The 24,093-nt window shown below is 35.8% G+C and overlaps 1 protein-coding gene across 1 annotated transcript; it reads left to right on the plus strand.

Annotated features, from left to right (window-relative positions):
* Window positions 1-8,590: 8,590 nt before the first annotated feature.
* LOC117405315 (ubiquitin-fold modifier 1) lies at window positions 8,591-16,896 on the plus strand. Its single transcript, XM_059031251.1, has 6 exons — window positions 8,591-8,696; window positions 8,799-8,855; window positions 9,810-9,867; window positions 12,357-12,396; window positions 13,019-13,051; window positions 14,181-16,896. Coding segments are annotated over exons 1-6 (273 nt in total). The 5' UTR covers window positions 8,591-8,694; the 3' UTR covers window positions 14,264-16,896.
* Window positions 16,897-24,093: the final 7,197 nt, after the last annotated feature.

The raw sequence follows: 24,093 nt of genomic DNA on the forward strand, positions 1-24,093 counted from the left end.
CCAGACCCTCATCTCTCCCTACACCAACCACTCGACCTCTCCGCTCCTCCTGCACTAGAAGACTGGCTGTACCTCCTCTATCCTCCCCTGCCTCCAGAGCCCACTCCTTCTCCACCCTCGCTCCACAGTGGTGGAATGACCTTCCTACAGACGTCAGGACTGCCCAGTCCCTGACCACCTTCCAGCGCCTCCTCAAGACTCACCTCTTCAGACAGCACCTGTAGAACTCTTTTCCCTCTGGACACTTTATCACTCTTCCTTAAAGCACTTTACTTGCTCTTATCTGCTCCCTATTTTACTGCATTTAATCCTGTACTTTAGAGCACTGTAATCTGTCACAAGTGTTATTTAATCTGTAGTATTTTGTATTTAATTATATCCTGATGTAACTATCACTGACACTTATCTGCTCCGTTATTGAATCGTATTTTGTCATATACTTGTACTTGCTAGAACCGAAGTCATTGTATTTTATCTTGCTCTTAATTATATTAATACTTGTACTGTGATTCTTGAAATGTATTTTTGTTTATGACTGTAAGTCGCCGTGCACAAGGGCGTCTGCTAATAAATAATAATAATAATAATAACATGTTAGTTTGTGCAAGGTCAATAGTAAATAATATGTTATGGACTTTTAAAAAAATGTATAACATATATAGGGCTTCTGACTTTTGGTTTTAACCAATAAAAACTGATGAAACAAACCCGATAAAAAAAAAAAAAAAAAAATGAAATCAGTGTATAGCCAATAAACACCGGAAAAGCGCTGGAAATGGTTACCTAATTCACGGTGACTTCACCCCTTTCCCATTAAAAAAAACAAAAACAAAAAAACTACTATTAAAAAACAAATTTATACAATTAGAAGGCGTGTTTGCAGGATTTAAAGCTCTATCACAGTTAGGGCTCTGGACTCTTGACCAGAGGGTTGTGGGTTCAATCCCCAGTGGGGGACACTGCTGTTGTACCCTTGAGCAAGGTACTTTACCTAGATTGCTCCAGTAAAAACCCAACTGTATAAATGGGTAATTGTATGTAAAAATAATGTGATATCTTGTAACAATTGTAAGTCGCCCTGGATAAGGGCATCTGCTAAGAAATAAATGATAATAATAAATAATAGATAGAATAAAACAGAATTGCAAATTGTGTTGAAATGTAAATAAATGCCTAGACACACAAAAACCCCAGAACAATGTGCCTGTGACCATAAGGATTTAGTTGTGGAAGACAGCAAAGGAAAGAAGGTACAACTTAAGTGTGCAAGTACTGTCGAGTTACTATACATATTGTGACAGAAAAAAATGCCCAAGCATTTTGGAAAGTAATCAAAAACAATAATTTCATAAAGTCTATAAAAAGTGAAAGCCCCGAAAAAAACAATTTACATAAAACTTGAAAATAACTAAAAATAAGCACTCCTGGAAAACACAAGCCCTATATATTTTTTTCTTAGTTCTTTAATCTCTCAAAATAAAGATGAATGGTAGCAAGTAATGAAGACACAACCCCATCACCCCATCCCCAGTGACTAAGGGTTTTAATTTCATTATTGTTAAATATAGAGGCATATTTATCACTGACTGTAAAAAACAACTGTTAAAACAACTATTAAAACATTTACTTAAGATTAACTTCTGAACTGGGAATGCTGCCAAGATGGAACAGGGCACTTAACAGTTTAAATGTAACTCTCTGTCACTCTACTTGTGCAGCTAGTTATAGTCTGTAGAAAGAACCAATAAAAAAGGAAAATCGGTGAGTTTCAGGATTTACAATCATGTTAGCTTCGGTAGTGAACCAAATAATCTCTACACAACCCTGTTGCTCCTGTATTTTAATATTGCTAAAGTTCCAAAGGTGTGGCAGTGTGCAACGAGCAGAGAATAAAGCTCCGAGTCATATAACAACACTTTTTTCTGGTAACCCGAGAGCCTTGTTTTGGTCTTATATCTTGTGATATTAAATTTAGGTTTCATTGACAGTAGGCCTGACCTTTTTTTAAACATTTGAACCTAAAAAAAAACACATTTTATTTCCGTCTTTATTGCACTTTATAAGACACTGATGTTAGCAGTTGCAGTACACCTAGCCCAGGTGGAGTTTAACTTACATAAGCGATTATAATTTATATTGAATTTGCTATGGTATTGGGTGTCAAGCATCGTGCAAGTCATTAAATTAGAATGCCTGTTCTAAATATTATTTAAAGAAAGTGATAATGTTATAAAGGAATTGCTTAATTTGAGAATGTATAATGATGTCATTCATACACCCTGTCTATCTTAAAATGGGTGAAGTGTAAGCATTCCAATAAAGCTTTGCCTCTTATCTTATTCGTTTCGCGTGCTCAACATGGTCGGCATCACTAGCACAAAAGAAAAGCAATACTTTCTCTGTGTGCTGTTAATCCTCACTTGCATCACCGGTGCCTGTTCTCACATAAAACCCATTGAAAACCCATAGGATGCCATTACCTGAAGACAATGGAGAGAATGTAGCTTTGCTTGACCTAAAAAAAGAAACCTGTTGATAATTTTAACATCAGTACAGATATCAATGTAAAAACAAACAGGTAATTCAGATGCACAGTTAGGCATGTATGTTACCGCACATGCCTGAACAGACAGAGAGCTGTATTCCTTTGACTGGCTGAAAGATCCTCAGCAGCCTATAATTGGAAGTATTACACCAGTTAGTAAAACTCAATAGTGCAATATTCCACAAAAAAAATGCAATACCAGAAATGCTTTCACTGTGTAAAAGCACAGGAAATTGGTGCTCAGAAGTAGCATTTATTCTCACAGTTGGGGGTCAAGGGAATTGGTCAACACAAAACCATGCTCAGCTCACTTTCTATACCTTTCAGCATTCAAAGGGGATTAAAGAGATAGTGGTTGGGGCAGTTTTTAACTGGGAATTCATTAATTTTGCTGAGAAAAGCTATTTATAAAACTACTGGACCATTTTACTTTAAAGTCCATTCATGTACATTCATTCTAAAACAAGTAGTTTTGCAATAGTTTGTATCAGTAACATATGGGCAGATATTGTTCTTTGAAAACAATGTTTTTTAACAACTGCAAAAAATATTTTACTATAACATACTTGAAATACAGACCTAGTATGCTGTATAACACTTGTTTTTATCATTCTGTTTACCACAAAGCAAAAGAAGGCAGGACCGATCATGAAATACTTAGATATACTCAAAATATTTTTCTCCTGAAAGGTATTTTATTTGTATTTTCATCTGTGCCAGTTCTAGTTTCTACAATCCAAAGTAGTGAAAATAGCACATTTTGCTGTTATAAACATGTATTTTGAATAAGGATTTTTTTTATTTACCATTATTTTTTGTGTCACTAAGTTTTATTGAACATAAGAAAGTTTACAAACGAGAGGAGGCCATTCAGCCCATCTTGCTCGTTTGGTTGTTAGTAGCTTATTGATCCCAGAATCTCATCAAGCAGCTTCTTGAAGGATCCCAGGGTGTCAGCTTCAACAACATTACTGGGGAGTCGGTTCCAGACCCTCACAATTCTCTGTGTAAAAAAGTGCCTCCTATTTTCTGTTCTGAATGCCCCTTTATCTCCATTTGTGACCCCTGGTCCTTGTTTCTTTTTTCAGGTCAAAACAGACCCCTGGGTCGACATTGTCTATACCTTTTAGGATTCTGAATGCTTAAAGCAGATCACCGCGTAGTCTTCAGGTAATATTGTGCCATACCTTTTTTGATCAATGTTTCAACTATTACAAAAATGTAGTTTCCATGGAAACCATGGGCCAAAAAGGGCTTCCTTGAGAGAAATAAATGACAAGATACCATCAGATTATGGTATTTCAAGCTAATTACGATGTCATTTATCCAAATTTACTGTGTAGTTTTATCGCAAGATAATAGAGTTTGGAATGCCAATAAAAGTGAACGGCAGAGAGACATAAACCCTTTCAAGTCTAGAGGGAGCCATGATGCTTGATTCTGCCACCTAGTAAGAGTTGAGGAAAGTACATTAAAAGCAATTGTGTACAACATGTTCAGTATCAATTGAAGATACTATACTGTGTTATAATAAATGCTATCTCAAGGTCTCTAATTCCTCTTAAATAGTAAGTACAGAACTGGAGTTTCATTTTGTTAAGGTATAAAACCCACTGTTCAGTATGTATGGTAGTTACTCAAATCAATAACCTCTTATTACGATTACAGAATGTTACCATGAAATTCAGTTAACAATAAGGCGCTGATTATGCACTATTTAAAGTTGTAAATTGTGTTGAAGTCATGCCAGAGACCCCTTGGTCTCAATGGGTTTCTGCAGGTTAATAAATCAATAAACAATAAAATTATACTGCTTCTTTTCTCACTGAGCAATACACTGTGAACAGTATTCATCAAACACATTGCCTTCCTAGTTGGAGAACTGAAATAGTTCCAGGACATTAGAACTAGAATCGAAATTAAATATGTAGACATAAAAAAAAAAGCATTTGTGTGTGCTACTGGCTTTTAACTATAGTATTGCCAAAACGATCAAACAGGTTTTGTTGTGCATAGACCAGCAGTTGCATTGTAGCACAGAATTGGCATTTATACTACATTATACAAAAAAGTGGAAGCACTTATCACACCAAGACTCTTGTAAATTAAACCACAGTAACGTTTTGTAACCATTTAAATTGTTATGGTAATGTTTTAAGACATACTTTTAAGCTGCAGTGTTATTCATTTTACAATGACTTCTGGCACCCAGAATGGAACGTTCTTATTGAGGAATTTTGAGGTCATCATTATAGTGTTCTAGATTTTGGAAATACGCGTTCCAAGCCTGGAACACCTGGAGGGGGTAGGCCAGTGCCAGTTTGGTAAGATTCGCATCATTCTATAGGTTAAATGGTTTTAAATTCAAACAACATTGAAGAATCGTCATCTTACTGAGACAGAAATACACGTCATTATCTCCTGTAATTCCATTACAAATCTTGTGTTAAGAAATGCATATTGCATTACATCAAAACAAATAACGCAAGGGCCATGTGGCAGTGTGGCTCGCAGTGGCGAGTGTGATGACGTCACGGACCAGGAAGTAACTGAATCACAAACAATGGATGGGCGGATGAAGCTGAGTGCAACGGCACTCAGCGTATTTATTAATCAATAAAACAAAATATTTAAACAAAACAGAAACAAAATGGCACGAGGGCCAAACGAATAAACAGACAAACAAGTAAGTGGCGTGCTGGCTAAACCAGCACGTTTTAGCAATTGTTTCTATGTCTTCTACGCGCTCTCTCACCGCTCTCCCGTACTCTCTACTCCAACACTCCACCTCGAGTGCAGAGAGCTGCAGGTTTATATACTCTGGCCGAGGGATTAACTAGTTGTTAATTATCTTATTATCCCTCGGCCAGAGTCTGCACGCGTTTGGTAAGGATGCATGACTGTCAGCTAGTTAAATAATCAGTAGCTGATCAGCCATGCATCCTCACGGGGTTTTTTAAATATAATAATAAAAGACGCGGCGCTTTTACCCGCGCCGCAAACAAAAATACAAATAAGAATAAACTAGTTCATATACTGTAGTAGCAGTGGATTGATCTGTATAATTGTACCTGTATGTTATTAATAAAGCCTGATTACTGTGATTTGAAATTGTTTGTCGTGCCAGGCAGCGTCTACTCTCAGGGGCTCAATAGAAATTAAGGAAACAGTAGGCTTTGTTTTCTTACAAGGAGAATACTCCAGTTGCATCTGCTGTAAACCCGGATGGCCATGATTAGATAAGTAAAATTGGAACATTTGTGTAATATCATTCTACAATCTTACAGTCGTTGTAAACCCCCTTTTAATGCGTTTGTAATTATTGGTACATTCTTATGATGCCTGCAATATGAAATATTAGTATAGCCACTCCTTAAAATTATCATAAAATGACACCCACTGGCGAGGCACTAAAAACGCTGTTGTAAACCCTTGTCAGAATAGAATAGGACAGGAATATTGTGACAATCATAACAGACGTCAACAGATATTTACATATGAAAAGCAATAGCTGACTTTAACTTAGTGGTGTTTTGGTTCATAGTATCCATGGAGAAAAACAAGGTCTTATTATCTTTTACAATTCCATCATTATTCACCTCACCCTCATCATTCCATACTTCACTGCACACTTTGCGGTTGTTAATTTTCAAGCCATTCTGGATGTAATTGAATCTTAAGCTGCTCTGCACATAAATTCTGACTCACGACACCTCTAGAAGCACAGTGATTATTTTAGATATGTTTTGATGTTTTTATACTGTTTTGATGTCTAAAAAGCACATCTCGTTTATAATACTGAAATAATGCAACATTTAACATGGTGCAAAACCCGGCACGACACCGGCAACACTTTACAGACGACCAATAGTGCCAAACTTAATGCAACATGCAAACAGCGTTTGGTACCTAAATGTCAATCAATGGAATAACATGGATAAATAATACTTTGGTGTGTAGCGTTTCTTTGCCGATGAGATTGAGCATGATTGATACAGTGGCTCTCAAAAGTATTCACCCCCCCTTGGACTTTTCTACATTTTATTGTGTTACAACATGGAATCAAAATGGATTTAATTAGGAGTTTTTTCCACTGATCACAAAATAAACCACAAAAAAGTCCATAATGTCAAGTGAAAAATAAAATCTACAAATTGTTTTAAATTAATTACAAATACAAAACAGAAAATAATTGCATTACAAGATTACATGCATATAATGTAAAAACTTAAAAAAGAATATTAAGAAAAATAAAAATCTACACCCCCCCCCCCCCCCCCTCTCCTCTCCTCTCCTCTCCTCTCCTCTCTTTGGTCTGGTTAAGTGTCCGCTTTCTTCCTATGTATGCTGACATTTCATGGAACACATTGGTGGGGTGAATTAACATCAGGTACAACGAATTATATATGAAAGTTTCTGTTTGCCATTCTTCTTTACTCTTCTGTTGACTATGCTTAATAGTGTGGAAAACATATCCCTCTCTCTCAACATCAATATTGAGATCATCATTATCAGTGTCAGTTTGGGAGATCAAGTCCTGCCAGCCAGAAATCCTAAATGGAGACTGACAAGTCCCATTTAAAATCGATTTCACCTCAATCTGCTGCTGATGGAAATAAACAAGTCTGACTTCAAATTGGTTTCAAGTCCCAGTGGCAGATGGAAACATGGCAGTAGTGTATCCTGTCTGTGTTAGGAAGGTTTCCAGCACAACACTGGTAGATAAAAGCATGATTTGTTTTTGGATATTTGTGTAAGCCACAGCATGCCTTAGACCCACTTTCCTATTTTAAGTGCTTCTTTAGAACTGCTCCACATTGTGTGAAAAGGTGTTGAGAAATGATGTATTAGCTGTGGAAACCACTAAGGATAACACAGAGTGAAGTACGATATGATAAAAAATTAGATATACCTTCTCCAATGTCTTCAATTATGCTGCAATTATTATTTTTTAAAAAATAGGTAAGCTCAAGATCTGAATGACTAAAATATGTTATATATTGAAAAATATATACAGTTGGCAGATCTTTTAAAATGACCGACATGCTCTATCGGTTTTCAGAACAGAACATGTTTTTTTTCATTAACAGACCTAAGCAGGCACTTGGTTTTATCGGTGCTGTTCTTAACGTCAAGGTTAAGTAAACCATTAAGAGGGAAAACACGTTCCACGCAGTATTTATTGATATTTATCGTCACAGAAAGACTGCTAAAACAGGCAGCAGGTGTCTAAATCATTATAAGGATTGCAACCCAATTGCAGTTACTTGACTCTGTACCGTGCATGAAAATATATTTCATTGTTGAACCCTTCCATTCCAGCACCCTTCGTGTATTTATGTTAAATGGACCGTTGGTGCTGAGATCTCATAATTTAGATTTGCTTTGTGTTTATTCCTTTTTTTTCCCAATTTCAATATGATATATAACAGTTTTTTTTTTCAATACAACATTAAATTGTTTTTCATAAATTACATTTTTGTGAATCTGAAACATTTCAAAACAAAAAGTGAACACCCTAATTTACTATTTGTTGTACATGCTAAATGTCTTAACCAGGATTGATTTAACTCTATCTAGACACATAAGCATTTAAAATAATCCGAATTCATAACATTTGATTTAAAATTATTTTAGCAGTTAAAGGTCAACACGTGTTCCCAATTATGTTTTATTTTTAATTTAAACTGAGGACTGTATTTACTCTGTCTCACTCTTTTGAATACCCGTATATGTCTGTGTATATGTACAATAACTCAGAAATGTACATCACCCGTTAGACATCAAAATATTTATAAATGTGTGATAGTTTCCAAATTTCACTATCTGAAAGAGATGCACATGTGTCTACTCTATTAAAATACGTCACGTTTAATTACACCAGTCGGATGCAGTTTAAAAATAGTCGCCTAAATATTTGCCTTTTAAAATAAGAAACTAATCACATTAAAAACGAATTAATCAAAGCAGTACAGATGAAAATAAAATATTAATAACACATACATCTTGACTAAACGTAAATACCAGTTAGTGTCAATAAATCATCTGGTTTAGGATGGGGTCCTCTGTGTCGGGATGACGTGTTTTTCAGCTCATTCTTTTGCTTCCGGGTTTGCACAGTGTTGCCAGACAGGCAAGTCTTGGAAAAAATGTAAGCTGGTTTGTGTGAAAAGGTGCATTAGTATTTGCCGGGTGAAGTATGAAAGTCTGCACATACTTATTGACTTAATGTTTATCTTCTTCTTTTTGTTAGGTCGAAGGTTACGTTTAAAATCACTCTTACTTCGGATCCGAGACTGCCATACAAAGTGTAAGTCACAGATCACCAAATGAAATGGTAATTTGTTGTGATGCTGCCTTGTTGGTTCATATGGAGACATAGTGTAAGCTGTACACGCTACCTTATATCCTGTTTCTGAAGTGGGTGCTGGATACTATGCTAAAAACGAGATCTTGGATATGGGTTTCTTAAAAATCAGCAGTGTACAGATCCAGAAATAATGAACTGTCCATTGTAATCCCCCAAGACCGGGAAACGGGGCTTTTAGAACTGTTCTTAAGAGGTAGTCATTTCTAGTTTTAGTGATAGTCTCACCACCTTTCATATATGTGGTGTTCAGCGTCAACAAATGTGTATGAATTGTGCTTATTGAGGTATGTGAGACCAGCCCTAAGTGTGTAGTTGCAGTTAAGTTTGATGCTAGAATAATATCCATTGAAGTTGGTGTATATGTGCTATACATTCTTTCATAGTATGCATGTTTTCCGTCCACAATGGAACCTACGTTCACTTAATATCTAGCGAACCGTTTATCTCTTTTTTTTTTATCAAATTTGGTTTCGACCGTCTTTAGCACAAGGTATTAGAATATCTTTGACATGCAGTTTTAAATATTTCTAGTCTTAAAGCTGTATTCACAGGTAATTGCTAAATTGGTTTTATTTAGTCTTCCTAATGAGTGTTCCTCTCAAATATCTTAATAAAAGAACAGTGTGTTTTGTTCTGTATTTAATAAGTTTGATTTTATTGCTATTTAGGTATTTTTGGGATTTCATAGCTTGCTGTACCTGTAAAACTGAATAGAATCTTGTAATGTTGTTGTTGTGGTTTTTTCATTTTTTTTTTTTTTGCAGTTGCCAACAAAATAATTTTCAAATGTTAGGGAATGGAGAACAAACAAATGTTTTATGGTAGGAATGCATTTTATTTGGAAATGATCAAACTGAAAAAAAGGAAATAATTGAGCTCATTTCTGCATTTCAGACTTAGTGTTCCAGAAAGCACACCTTTCACAGCGGTTTTAAAATTTGCAGCAGAAGAGGTGAGAACCTTTTTTTTTAATGTGCATATAATGTACACCTGTGGTCCTCACAAACAATAGTGGAGAATCACATTGGGGTAATACTGGAACCTTAATTTCTCATGCAATTGAAAAGCCTCTGTTCAACTTTTATTCATTAACCACTTCTGGCTAAAAGTGGGTGCTGTGGACTGAGGACTACTGATTCACACTTCTAGAGAAAAAACAGGGACACTGATCTTGAGGGATTACAGTTTCATATTGTGAAGAATGTGCGAGTTGACCAAAACTTTGTCATAACAGGCAGTTTGTGCACCTGCTGTATTTTTTCCTAATGGTGATGGCTTTTGGTATGTTTTTCAGTTGTGACTGCAACAGAGGAATAATCTGCAAAAAAAAGAATGAGATATATATATAGTATGTACAAACACTGCATACTACAAATTCTGACCTGTTTTGCATCAGGTGGGACTGGGGCAATGTATTAATTCTGTATTAAGCAAAGAAAGAAACTGATAAACACAGACATTTATTAGCACAACAGCTACTCTTGGGATCTAAGGTTAAAAAGACCTGTACTGACAATATTGTGTATGGAAATGTGAGAGTTCTGTTGAGTCCTTTGATTGGGTGAACAATACTGAACAAGACTTCTGGGCAGATGCATTATTATGGATCGTGTTCATGAAAAACTATGCTGATATATTTTCTTCATTTCACAGCACCCAGGGGTTGAGTCATTTAAAAAAGGGCAAGTTAAGAAGCAAATTCCCAATGTTTAGGGAAGTAATTTGGTGTTATCACTGAAAACAAGTGTTGGATATTCTGTTATTTTAATTGCTAGTTTGTTGTAATTACTCATTGAAACTTTAACATGATTTTTCATTCCTAAAATTAACAGACTTTATTATGAGAGGCTCAAGGCTAATTTTTTTTTTTTTTTTTTTTTTACATGGACAAGGATTATATAAGTTACAGTAATTCAACAAGCAGGAAGTCTGGGGGGAAAAAAAGGGACCAAATGCTAGAAAAATCTATTTGCCCTTAAAAATCTACTTGCCCCCTCCCTCCCCATCGCACAAAACACACACAGAAAAGTAGAAGGATTTGGTTTTATTTAACAGTGAACATAATCAATCAATTGGTGATCAACATGGTTACATCTAGCCTTGTAGCTTGACTGGTTCACTAAATTCAAGATAAACGAAAGGTTTCCTTTGACCCCACCTCCCCTGAACAAATGTATAACATACTTTAAGGAAACATTCCTTTCAGTGCAGTTTGGAGCACATTTGCTCATTAACTACAACATGCTAAGAGTACAACTATAATAAGCAATACTTGGAGTTATTAAAATATAAAAATAGCCTCTGCCTGTTTTTTCCACTCTTTCTCTATAAGCTGAATTCAACTCCTGATGTAAAGGTGTTTTCGTTTGTTGCATCAGACACAAATTCATTGCCAACCATTACTGCTGCTTTGTGGAATTCCTATTTTTTCTTGACATTCTTTCAGTTTTTTCTCTGCATTTGTTACTGTTTTTCTACCATGACGGCTAACTACAACACTGCTGCAGCAGGGTGATCCTGGTTTCATACCCCGATGGCTTTTTTTTTTGGGGGGGGGGGGGGAGGGGTGGTATGTATTTTATTTTAAAATAATAATACAATATTGTACAGATACTCATATATAAGCATTTCATGTCTATCATTATAAACATATTTGTCAATCTTCATGTTTTAATAGTTTCACAAATCGATGGATTGTGCATGTCCAATAAATAACTAATATCGCTGCTGTTCAAGCTAGTAAAAAAAAAAAAAAAAAGTTTTTTTTTTTAATAGTTTTTAAATCTAAAAAAATATGTAAATATGGTTAATGGCAAACTAGGTTAGCAACACTAAAATTGAAAGAAAAAAAATGCAAGGGAAAGTTAGTCTTGAAATGCTTCTAAACAGTAAACTACCATACACGCTTGACCACAAAGTTGATTCAAATAATTTTATAAATTTCACAACGCTGTTTTTTTCTAATCTCTGAATACCTTAGCGACTTGCATGGCTTTCTGTTTTTCTAGCAACAGAAAGAACATAGGAAAATAAATAAATAAAAACTATTTGTCCGACAGGCAAAGTATAATGGCAAAACTTGTTGTCCCTCACACAAATCTTGTTTTCCCGGGCGTCGGGTGATATGAATTGCACACCACTGAATAAGTTATCACCAAGCTTGCGTGTTCATAAGATCTGTGGGATTTATACTTTAATCTTGCATGAGGATGCATACCTAACACTTGCATTTCTGATAACTGCATGTAAAGTCACCCTTAGTATGTGCTAAATAGGAGCCATAGTAAAAAAAAAAAAAACTTTGGTATTTGTGTTCTACCTTATAACGAAATTGCAAAGGCAAGTGAGATGGGGACAATAGTTGTAAATGGTTTTGTAAATATTAATAATGTTTTTTTGGGTGAATTTTAATGATGTTCAACTATGATTGTTCTCGCCTAGTTTAAAGTTCCTGCAGCAACAAGTGCGATCATAACAAACGGTAAGTACTTGCATTTTTATCTCTTCTATTACAAAATGAAATACATGTTTTAATTATTAGAGTATGTAGCTTCAAGTTAGATTTTGTATGTATTTATTTTATGTTCCCTTACCTTTTGTATGATGTTTTCAATTATTCTGAGTGGTTTGTATTAGAATTGAAATTAGACTACGGAATTTGGGTGAAAGCACCTTGAAACAATGAATTGGGTACAATCACCAACAACTGTTCATGTTGTACTATGTCATATTTAGTACAGTGCAGCACCTACATATGTGGTGCTGTTTGATTTGAAAAGTTCTCAGAGTGCCTCCACACGAGTACTTCTGAGCAATACCAGAAAGAGCCAGTCTGTCCTTTTTTCATACAATATTACAAATAAAAAGCCCTGATAAACTCTTTGGCCAGGTCCAAAACATTCTAAAAATAAACACAAAAAAAACAAAAGCCCTAATTGTGTAGCTTTATTTATTGGACTATTGATGATGATGAGTGAACACTTTACAGAATCTATGAATGAATTAGATGATTGCATCACTAATTATTATTACTACTACTACTACTACTACTACTACTACTACTAATAATAATAATAATAATAATTTATTCTATTTTATTATAGATGGAATTGGAATCAATCCAGCTCAAACAGCAGGTGAATTAGATCTATATCTTACTTGTTAATTATATGTTTAAATCAACAATCCACTTAAAGTAGCAGTTTGTGAAGCATAACATTTTTTTTCATTTTATAATTCAAATTGTATTAAGGGTATTATCCTGGAATTGTGTACATATAATATATATACACACATCATAAATTAATTATATTTTTGTGTGGCTGAAATCTCAGTGGTTGTGAGGCATTTTTACGTTGAAAGTCATCATTTGTCACCTATTGCTTTGATATATGATGCCATCACAACATATGTGATAATAAAATTCTAATAAAATCCCTGGCAATAAACTTCTGTGTTAGTTCTGAAAATAGTGAAGTAAGGCACCATGCTCAATCCAAATTACTTACCTTAAACCCCATTCTGAGTATATGGCTCTTATTTGCTCTTGTGTTCCAGGGTGTCCAAATGAAAGAGCTTGTGCTGTATTCTAATTATTATTTAACTGGACTGTTCTTTACAGTTTCCGGCAGCCTTTAAAGCAAAGCTTATAAAACTGCATTTCTATTCAGCTCGCTACATTTACCTCAAAGCTTTAGTATAAAAAGACAAGAGTAAATGTGTTACAGCTGAAGTTGTATCCGGCAGCTTCTTCTGAACACCCTTTGGCTGCTTTTGAAAAGAGATGCTTTTAATGACTCGCTAAAATAATAGTTAAGAAATACATCTGGCATTTATGTCTTGTTAGTGGAAGTGGCAAGAGCATTGGACTTCATTTATTCATAATATATGACCGGTTGAAGATTGTTAGACAGGATGTATAATATTTCTGATTTACAATTTGACATTAAACGGTGCATATTTTTTTTTATTATTAATAGTTTGCGGCAAATTCCAAAAGAAATTCCAAAAGAAAAAAAACTACAATACTCACTGGGCTAAACTTTGTTAAATTTTGGTTACATCTAGAATACTTCCAATTTATAAGCCTCCACCCATGTAATTCCTTACAATAGGTTCAACAAATAGCAGATAATTGTAATTTATTTATTTATTTATTTATTTTTTTGTAAAAACTACATAATATGCGTTTTGAAATATGTATTTGTTTACTTGTAATTCACTACTGCCTGCCATGCTAATCATATTCTGTTCATCCTGTCACAGGGAATGTGTTCCTAAAGCATGGATCAGAACTTCGGATTATTCCCAGGGACAGAGTCGGAAGCTGCTTACCAACGAGGGGTTGATTCTTCAAAGAAAGGGGAACATTTTCACATAACATTTTAAACAATGTATTTATTATGGGACTAATCCTCCCCTGCCCATTCACATACAGTATACCGCACAGCTCTGTTGAGTGTCCTTAACCGCAAATAATGTGTACAAGAATCCAGGTCTCCAGAAGTTTAGAGACATCGCACAGAAGAATGAAACCTAAAAAAATATTTAGGGACAGAATTTAAGAACATCTATTCCACATTCTGGTACTCGACTACAGATTTTTTTTTTGTTGATTTCAGGTCTTACTTTATTTGAGATTATTTCAATGGTTTTGATTTAATACAGATTTAAAGATAAGCATCTTAAGTTATAATGCCCATATTAGTGTTCCAACTAAAGAGTTTTATCTTTGTTGATGGTATCAATTAATCTGACATAATATTGACATGTATCAAATGTCTCCCCTGTTTAATTTAAAATAAATAAACAAGATATTGTCTACAAATCAAATATGAATATGCAAAACCCATTTGAAAGGCAATGGAGTTGTAAATGACATTTTAACGTAGGGCCCTGTTACAAAGTATTGAAAGACAAGTGTATGTAGCCGTGAAATATCTTGTAAGATTTATGTATGTCCAGAATATGTGGGGTTTTTTTGGAATGTAAAATGGTATTGCAGTTTTAACTGCTGTTAGACTTACCACAATAGTGATTAACAGTTTACACAAATTGTGACCTTTTTAACAGTAATATTTTATTCCCAAAATAAAGTAGAGTAAAATTCAACCGTATTCAGAACTTGCACATCGAAAAAAAAATGCTAACAAGGAATGTGTTCTGTGAATATCATACATGGTAATGATGTTATGGATGGCAACATTTACAAAGATTTGGCACCCAGAATGGAATGTTGTTTTCTAGAGTCGTGATGTCATCATACCACCATCATACTATATTTTTCTAGAGTTTAGAAATGCGCGTTCCATGTGTTGCCTGGAAGGGGTAGACCAGTGCTAGTTTGGTATGATTAACATTCCATGGGTCAAAATGCGTCAAATCCAAGGGGCAAATAGAAGAATCGTCAGCGTACTGAAACAGACATACATCTCCTGTAAACCTGTTGCGAAAGAAATATTACATATTACACTACATCAAAACAAATAACACAAGGGCCAATGAAAATTACAATGCCAAGAAGGGACAGGGAACAGAGCTACATCAGTGCTTCCCCACAGTCATGTTGCCGGTAGATGTTTTGATTATTGTTAGTGTTAATTATATCACCTTCCTATGCCTTTTGCAGAAAGTCCTCAAACAGTTTAAAAGCCTTTTATTATTTTCAAACGAGGTGTTCTAGCTCTCATACTTTTCTGATCTCCTAAAATAGAAGCAATTGATACCACTGCAGACAGATGGAAATAATAACAAAGATAACTAAGAGTTGCCAGCACCTTTACGGCTACCAGTACCAGTAACAAACACTTTAGCAAATAGTGCAGAATGCCAATACCAGCACTAAACACTGTAGCAAACACTTTAGCAAATAGTGCAGAATGCCAATACCAGCACTAAACACTGTAGCAAACACTTTAGCAAATAGTGCAGAATGGCTTTTTACATAGTAACCATAACCCTATGTGCACTCTCTCAGGAGTTATAAGCCAGTTTTACATTTGACCTTTAGGAAAGGTCAGAGATCACAGACCATGGCATTTTTTGATAGAGCATATATGGGTTACTATATGTGTTCCATAGTAACCAGTTATTAGCCAGTTTTGTATGTTTATGATGTCATCCAACGTGGCCGTCATGTTTTTTATTGTAGCAACTTCCCTTCAACACCCTTTAAAGACAACCTCACTACGATCATATGTGCCATTGGGTTTGTTTGAATCGGACTAGCGGTTTGGGAGAAGAAGATCTTTGTAGTTTGTGATTATGACGTCTGTACCGTGCGATTTTGACGTCATGCAGCATGGCCGCCATACCACACAACCTATCAGCTTCTTACGAACAACAGTTAATCTTGGACTATCTCTCAACAACTGTACCAATTTTCAGCACTCTGCAATAAGTCGTTTTCAAAAGACAAGTTTTTACATTTAGGCAAAATGTTTTTTTTCAATCCAATATGGCAATATGGAGTTTTCGAGCAATTCTGGCGGAAAGAAAAATAATATTAAGACTAAGAATAATCCCAGCAATAACAATAGGCTAGCCAGCCTATGGCATGGAAGCCTAATAATAAGATGTGCAGGATTGACCATTCTAAGAACAAGTTCCCTGAAGGAATGTGAGGCAGTAATCATTGAAGAATGGCCATCTTTCTAGAACAATTTACAAAATAATGTCACATTGAATCAGTGCACTGTTGGCTGCCCTCTTTTTTTGCAGTGTTGGGGGGGGGGGGGGGGGTGTTGCAATTTTTTTTGTCATACCCTGTACATTCCTTCATCTTGAGTGATTTATGAGAAGAAAAAATATATTCCCAGAGGCAAAGAGTAAAGGAGTATTTGGGAAACATCTTTATGAATTGGATTTAAACAGTGGAGGTAAAATGTTTTTGAGTAAAAGCAGTGATGTGTTTGTAATACCTGCAGAAAATCTTTATCCTTAATGTTTTTCTTTTGAATCACTAATAAAACAACTAAATGAACTGCAGAGGCTCTGACAAAGTGAACCGAGCTCTTGTGTTACAAGCATTTTCTCCAAGAAATCTACAGGGAGAATTGGAATCTAAAAGAAGTAAGAGCATCCCTGAGGAAATAGATTGTCACAATAAACAACCAGGGTAATCTTAGCTTACAGTAAGCAATAGGTAACATATTTGGAAATATTTCTTTTAGGTAAAAAAACCACAGCTTTATTTTCTTCTTTTAATAGAAATTACTTTGTAGGGCTCAGAAGGCAAAAAAAGATAACTGCGATTTTTAGGGCTGTGCAGACACTTGGATGTACCATATTGCATGGCATACTGTAAATATATTGCGTTGCTCATTTACTGAAGTTCAGTATGTAAATTGATCATATTTATTTAAGTACAGTGCTCAATGAGTGTGCAGGGAGATAACAGTCTTCTGAGTCGATAATATTGGACGTGAATTTGAGGAAAAAATACTTGATGGGTCCTCTTGTCCTAGCTAATATAAGACAAGTGCTTTGGTCTTGTTTTAAGGTCCTGGTCGGTTAAGTGTTGTTCATGCTCTGAGTCTGACTTAAAGAGTAAGTAGCGTGGTTCAAAAAAATATAGCGTTATACATCCCCACCTGTTGCTACAACTATTTGAATAATGTACCTGTAATTTTTATTTTCATTGGTAACACCCTGATAACTTTTTACACTTATAACTTTAAAGTCTATTTCAAAGCTATTTTCAAAATGTCTGCTCTAGTGCACTGGGGTTTGAGATTTGCGATTAAAGAACAAAACAAACATAACGAGTGCTCTGGTTTTTCTGTTCCGTACCACATCCTGGATCATTATTGCTGTGTTATCTGTTTGACAATGTGGGCAATAATCCTTGCACTATCAGTGCACTAGTGCGGACATTTTGAAAAGAGCTTTGAAACAGACTTTAAAGTTGTAAAAAGTTGTCAGGATGTTAACAATGAAAAGAAAAATGACAGGTACTTTATTTAAACATAGCAACACATAGGGATGTCTAACTATATTTTTCGACACCCTGCTACTTAATCCTTAAGTCGAAATAGGTCTAGTACTTTCTCTCCTATGCTGTTGCTATGCTGACATGAGACATTAAAAATGTACTGTATCATTTTATCACAGGATAACATTGTTTGGAATCCAAATGAAAGTGAATCAGAGAGTTGAGATTTAAAAACTAAAACAGTTTGATGTTTAGGCACAAAACAAAGATCACATGATTTAGATAAGATGAAGCAATCCCGGACACAGTTATACTTCATGTCAATAGTAACATCTTTAGATCTGACACTGGCAGCCAATTTAATGAAACCAAAACAGCTTATGTGGTGAAGTGTTTTTGTTGAACCAGCACCATTTTTTAAGTCAAGCCCTTTATCTCTATTTAGCCTTGTGGCTTGGTGGTGACATCAGTCCAGGAAGTACACAGACAACAGAGCTGGGGTAGGGAAGCGCTGCAGCACATTTATTTCAAATAAAAAAAAAGGTTTTCAACAAAAACAACAGCTGGAGGGCCAAAACAAACAAAACACAAAATAAAATGAACACTAAATCCAAAAAGTATCGTGCTGGTTTTAGAGCCAGCTTGAGTAGCAATTGTTTTCTTTTCAGTTATTTTTCTTTACCTCCTTTTACCTCCATTCTCTACTCCTAGACACTCCACCCTGAACCAGAAAAGCTGCAGGCTTTTATCTCGGTGACCTCTCCGAATTAACCATGAATTAATCAATTCATTAAATCTGGAGATGGTCACCTTCTGCACGAGTTTTGTGGGATGGGGCTTTGCCATCCATGCTGCCAAACAATAACAAACAAAAACATTCAGTTTTTATATAGACAAAATACATTTAAATCATAATACAGTCAAACCAATACTAACAATAACAAAACACTCATTTTTAATAAACATAAACAATACTTTTCTCTTATAATAAACACAATAGGTTTATATGCAGGGCTTAGCCCTGCCCCCTATTCACACACAGGGTTTTTCTGTTGCCCTGCTACAAGCCTGTATTATAGGCTAAATAGTAATTTGTGGAAAGTCAAATATTTTCACTCCCTTTTTTTCTTTTTTTTCTTTCTTAGGTGCCTCTTTTTGGACTTGTGAAACATAGTTTGATGAATTCAGAATTTGGTCTAAGGAATGAATTAACTAGGGATTATTATGTTTAATAAATTCCAATTTTTCTATTTAATTTTCCTCTGCCAGTGTTGAGACTGTGCCCTGCAGATATAAGCCTGACATGTCCCCAGTAAGGCAGGATCAAAGTGGTGATACCAGCGGTATAACGTCTCAAGAGGGTTATTGTGCAAAATGTTACTAAGGTCTGTTCCAGTAAACACCATGGATACTGACAGAAACCTTCCCTTGAGGAATCCCTTCACAAAAGTGTCTTCAGATCACAAGCTGCAGTTCTTGACGTCATCGTGATTAGAGATTGGTGCTGTTGCTAGGATTTTGAGGTTTGGTTGCAGTTGGAGTTACTGAGTATAAATAGGCATTTACATTTGCATTAGCATTCCTTGATCACCCCAAACCATGCTCAAGATATGTAAATAATATAGATACATTTCTTCTTCCTTATTGAAGTATGTATAGTTAATCGTTACTTTGAAACATTAAATAGCAGTATATGTAGTAATACTAAAACCAACTTAGGAAATTCAATCTAAAAAAACAGAAAAAAAAAATCAAGTAGAAGTCATTCCTAAAGCCTTGAAGAAATTGAAAAAAGACTTAATGTCAAAAGGTTTGTCATCGAATTTGTGCAAACTTTATTTCTATTATATTGACTCCCTACACAACATAAGTTATTATAAATCACAAAAACAAAGATTGCTCCCATGAATGATATTAAAAATAAAAAAGTTATGTTTTTTTTTTTTATAACTTTAAAACTACGTTTTATGTTTTTGCATGTAGTACATCTACTGTATACACAAGAGGTACTGGAATTCTGACAGTAATTTGTTGATTTTTCATACATTATTTATAATTTTAATTAAAATCATAATTAAATTAGTTTTATCGCTATCTTTTTCAGCTGTTTATTTTAGTTTATTGAAATACTGCTTCTTAACACAACTGCAATTTACAACAAGGCAAAGTGGCTATTGTTATGTACTGGCCTAGTTTTTTTAAAAAAATTATTAATTACAATATTATGAGAATTTATAAAAAGCCTACTTGTCCTAAAAGTCTTGGCCAATTGTGGGGTTTATGTAAGACTTTATAATAGTTTTTTTCAGTTATATAATTACTGTTATAAAACCTACCTGTGCTGTCGGAGCTCTGAATGCTAGACTACCCCAGAAAATTTTCCCAGTGAAAATCTGATGTCTCCATAGGCCTTACAATGGCTAAATTTACAACAAAAATAGAGGTAGAATGCTATGATTGTTGCACTATTATTCCTGAAAAAAAAAAATCCCTTGACCCCGTTATTTTTTATTTTGACCAGGGTTTACAACAAACTTTTCATTTATCTACACATCCTACCCCACAACTTCCAAGTGAAAAAATATTCTAGAAATTCTAGAAATTTGTAGAAAATTAATTAAAAATAAAAACTGAAATAGTTTGGTTGGATAAGTGTCCACCCCCCTTGTAATAGCAATCCTAAATTAGCGCCTAATCGCCTTCAAAATCACAGACCAAGTTAAGTGGCCTCCACCTGTGTTAAATTGTAGTGATTCACATGATTTCAGAATAAATTCAGCAGTTCCTGCAGGTTCCCTCTGCTGGGTAGTGCATTTCAAAGCAAAGACTCAACCATGAGCACCAAGGCGCTTTCAAAAGAACTCCGGGACAAAATTGTTAAAAGGCACAGATCAGGGGACGGGTATAAAAAAATATCAAAGATCTTGAATATCCCTTGGAGCATGGTCAAGACGATTATAAAGAAGTGAAAGGTGTATGGCACCACCAAGACCCTGCCTAGATCAGGCCGTCCCTCCAAACTGGATGACCGAGCAAGAAGGCGACTGATCACAGAGGCTACTAAGAGGCTAATGGCAACTTTGCAAGAGCTACAGGCTTTTACGGCCAAGACTGGTCAAAGTGTGCATGTGACAACAATATCCCAAGTACTCCACAAATCTGGCCTGTATGGTAGGGTGGCAAGAAGGAAGCCATTACTCAAGAAAGCCAACCTTGAATCCCGTTTTGAAGTATGCAAAAAAACACTCAGGAGATTCTGTAGCCATGTGGCAAAAAGTTTTGTGGTCTGACAAAACTAAAATTGAACTTTTTGACCTAAATGCAAAGCGTTATGTTTGGCACAAACCCAGCACACCGCATCACCCAAAGAACACCATCCCTACTGTGAAGCATGGGACTGGGGCACTTGTCAGGATAGAAGGGAAAATGAATCAACACAGATTTCCGAATTGTAATTACATTTGAAGCAATTTACTCTTTAATTAAAACCCTACAATTGTTTAAACAATTATATTATTTTTATTTAAAAAAATACATAAATAAATTTGCTTGGCTTAAAACATCACGTTGACTGTTAGAAATAATATAAATTCTTTAACACAAAGGCAACATGTCTAGCTTTGTCACATACTGTGACAGAGATCGAATGATTCCACTATGTAACACAATTTTTGTTCCTGGGTAGTAAGTGTTATTTCCTAATTGCTTATGCCTCAAAAGTATAGAAAATGGCTATTATTCCCCACAAACTTTGCTTTTGTGACCAGACAGTGATATTTTGAAATTGACCTATTTCCAATGAGAAAACGGGCGAATTTGTGTCTTTTCGTTCACATAAAGTCAGACAAAAACAACATATGAATCCAAATTAACATGTATTTATACTAAAGTAATACAAAAATGACTACAAAAGACTTAGAAGTGAGTAGTTTTTCGAGATTTAAGATTATACTGTAAATCACTTTCACGAATCAGCCCCCAAATGTAGTCTCCCATCATGTTCTCGTTATACTGTCCTTGGTAGCGGCGTTCAAAGTCCAGTATATCCTGGTGGAAGCGCTCGCCTTGCTCCTCCGAGTACGCTCCCATGTTCTCCTTGAATTTATCAAGATGAGCATCAAGGATATGGACTTTGAGGGACATCCTACAGCCCATTGTGCCGTAGTTCTTCACCAGAGTCTCAACCAGCTCCACATAGTTTTTGGCCTTGTGATTGCCCAGGAAGCCCCGAACCACTGCGACAAAGCTGTTCCAAGCCACTTTCTCCTTACTAGCGAGCTTCTTGGTGAATTTATTGCACTCCAGGATCTTCTTTATCTGTGGTCCGACGAAGACACTGGCTTTGACCTTTGCCTCAGACAGCTTAGGGAAGAAGTCTTGAAGGTACTTGAAGGCTGCCGACCCCTTATCTAGAGCTCTGACAAATTGTTTCATAAGGCCCAATTTGATGTGCAGTGGTGGCATCAGCACCTTCCGGGGGTCCACCAGTGGCTCCCACTTGACGTTGTTCCTCCCCACAGAGAACTCGGTCCGCTGTGGCCAGTCCCGCCTGTGGTAGTGCGCCTTGGTGTCCCTGCTGTCCCAAAGGCAAAGATAGCAGGGAAACTTGGTAAAACTGCCTTGGAGACCCATAAGGAATGCCACCATTGCAGCCTCTTGATGCCATCTCAGAAAAATGCAGATATGTATCCACTTAGGCAGCTGGAACTAAACTGAACTGGTGGTCTTAAGGCCCCTGTATTTATACTACTATTTATATTACTAGAAAGTTCTAGAAAGTTCTAGAAGTTACTCCAAGGTTACTCAGCACTGAATCTATCTGGAATGTTCTGGAAAATAGGTACATTTCAAAATATCACTGTCCTGGTCACAAAAGCAAAGTTTGTGGGGAATAATAGCCATTTTCTATACTTTTGAGGCATAAGCAATTAGGAAATAACACTTACTACCCAGGAACCAAAAAAAAAAAAAAATTGTTACACGGTGTTCTTGGTGTTAGATCTCCCTCCCGACCTGCGGAGTACCCTGGACTGGATGGCCCGACAGTTCATTCCCAGGGTTAGGTGGAAGTCGGACATCTAGAAAGGGGGCAAAGCTACAGTACACTAAATCATCGACCCGGAAGGGAAACGATGTGACATCCGCGGATTGGAGGAGCAGGTGCACTCATTAACCAAGGGGTCATGGTTGACGGTATTTAAGGGGACGTAGTGATGTGATCTGTTTGTTTGTGAATGGTTAAAAGCTTGTTTAACTAAAAGGAGAACCATGCTAAAAGGAGAAACATGAGTGTTTGTTTTGTTTGTCGTTATCAATACTGTTTGTTGTTATTTAGACGACTAACACGATCCAGAGCTGTCGCCAAAGGCCAGCACTAAACCCGGATCAACACCACTGCACTTTGTAACACCAAGGATTATATTTTCACTACGAGCACTAGAGCACGCACTGTGGACTTGTGTTTGTGTCTGTTACGTGTGGGTGAATAAGAACGGGACTGTGTATTATTTCAGGACCAACCTGTGGGTTGCCTGTTAACATTGTTATTGTTTGCTGCTGTTTCGCCATCACACAATTGGATTATAAAAATAAACCACCATCGCACCTGGATTATCGTTGTATGTCTGATTATTGATCACCTGCACCTGCACACTGTTAACCACTTTGCCACACATATGTATCACATATTTAGTTTCGGTTGCTGGCTTTTTCATTTCTCGAACTAATTGGCCCACAATTTAGTACAGTACAACACTATGTTTTCTGAGATAATTACAAAAGCTCCACGTACAGTTTAGTGTTTTATACACGGTCCAATTAATGTGGCAACACTTTCTCTGTAGTTTTCTAATCGTGTGTTTTAATAATAATAGTGTGTGGTATGTAAGGCAGGAAATCAGGCAAATGCATTTATTGTAATTCAGCATCTGTAAAAAGCAATACAGAACACATTTCTTTATGCTAAACTATTTTGTGACTGTTATTTCTCTTACCATTTAATTTCTAAAACATAAATGATTTAGGGGTCAAGAGGAAGACACCAGGGTAATGAATGTGAAAGGGTGTTTATATTTAGATTTGAAGCTTTTTAAATCATAAGAAATCTGTGTTGATTACTTCGGATCAAAAGGGAAAAGGGACAATTGACAATTGTACATCAAAGCAAAGTATGCATATGTTGTCCATGTTTTCAAGCACTGGAATAAATTTCATGAATATGAACAAAAGTAGACCTAAGGGTGATTT

Source organism: Acipenser ruthenus, chromosome 9 (genome assembly GCF_902713425.1).
Source record: "Acipenser ruthenus chromosome 9, fAciRut3.2 maternal haplotype, whole genome shotgun sequence".
Lineage (NCBI taxonomy): Eukaryota > Metazoa > Chordata > Actinopteri > Acipenseriformes > Acipenseridae > Acipenser > Acipenser ruthenus.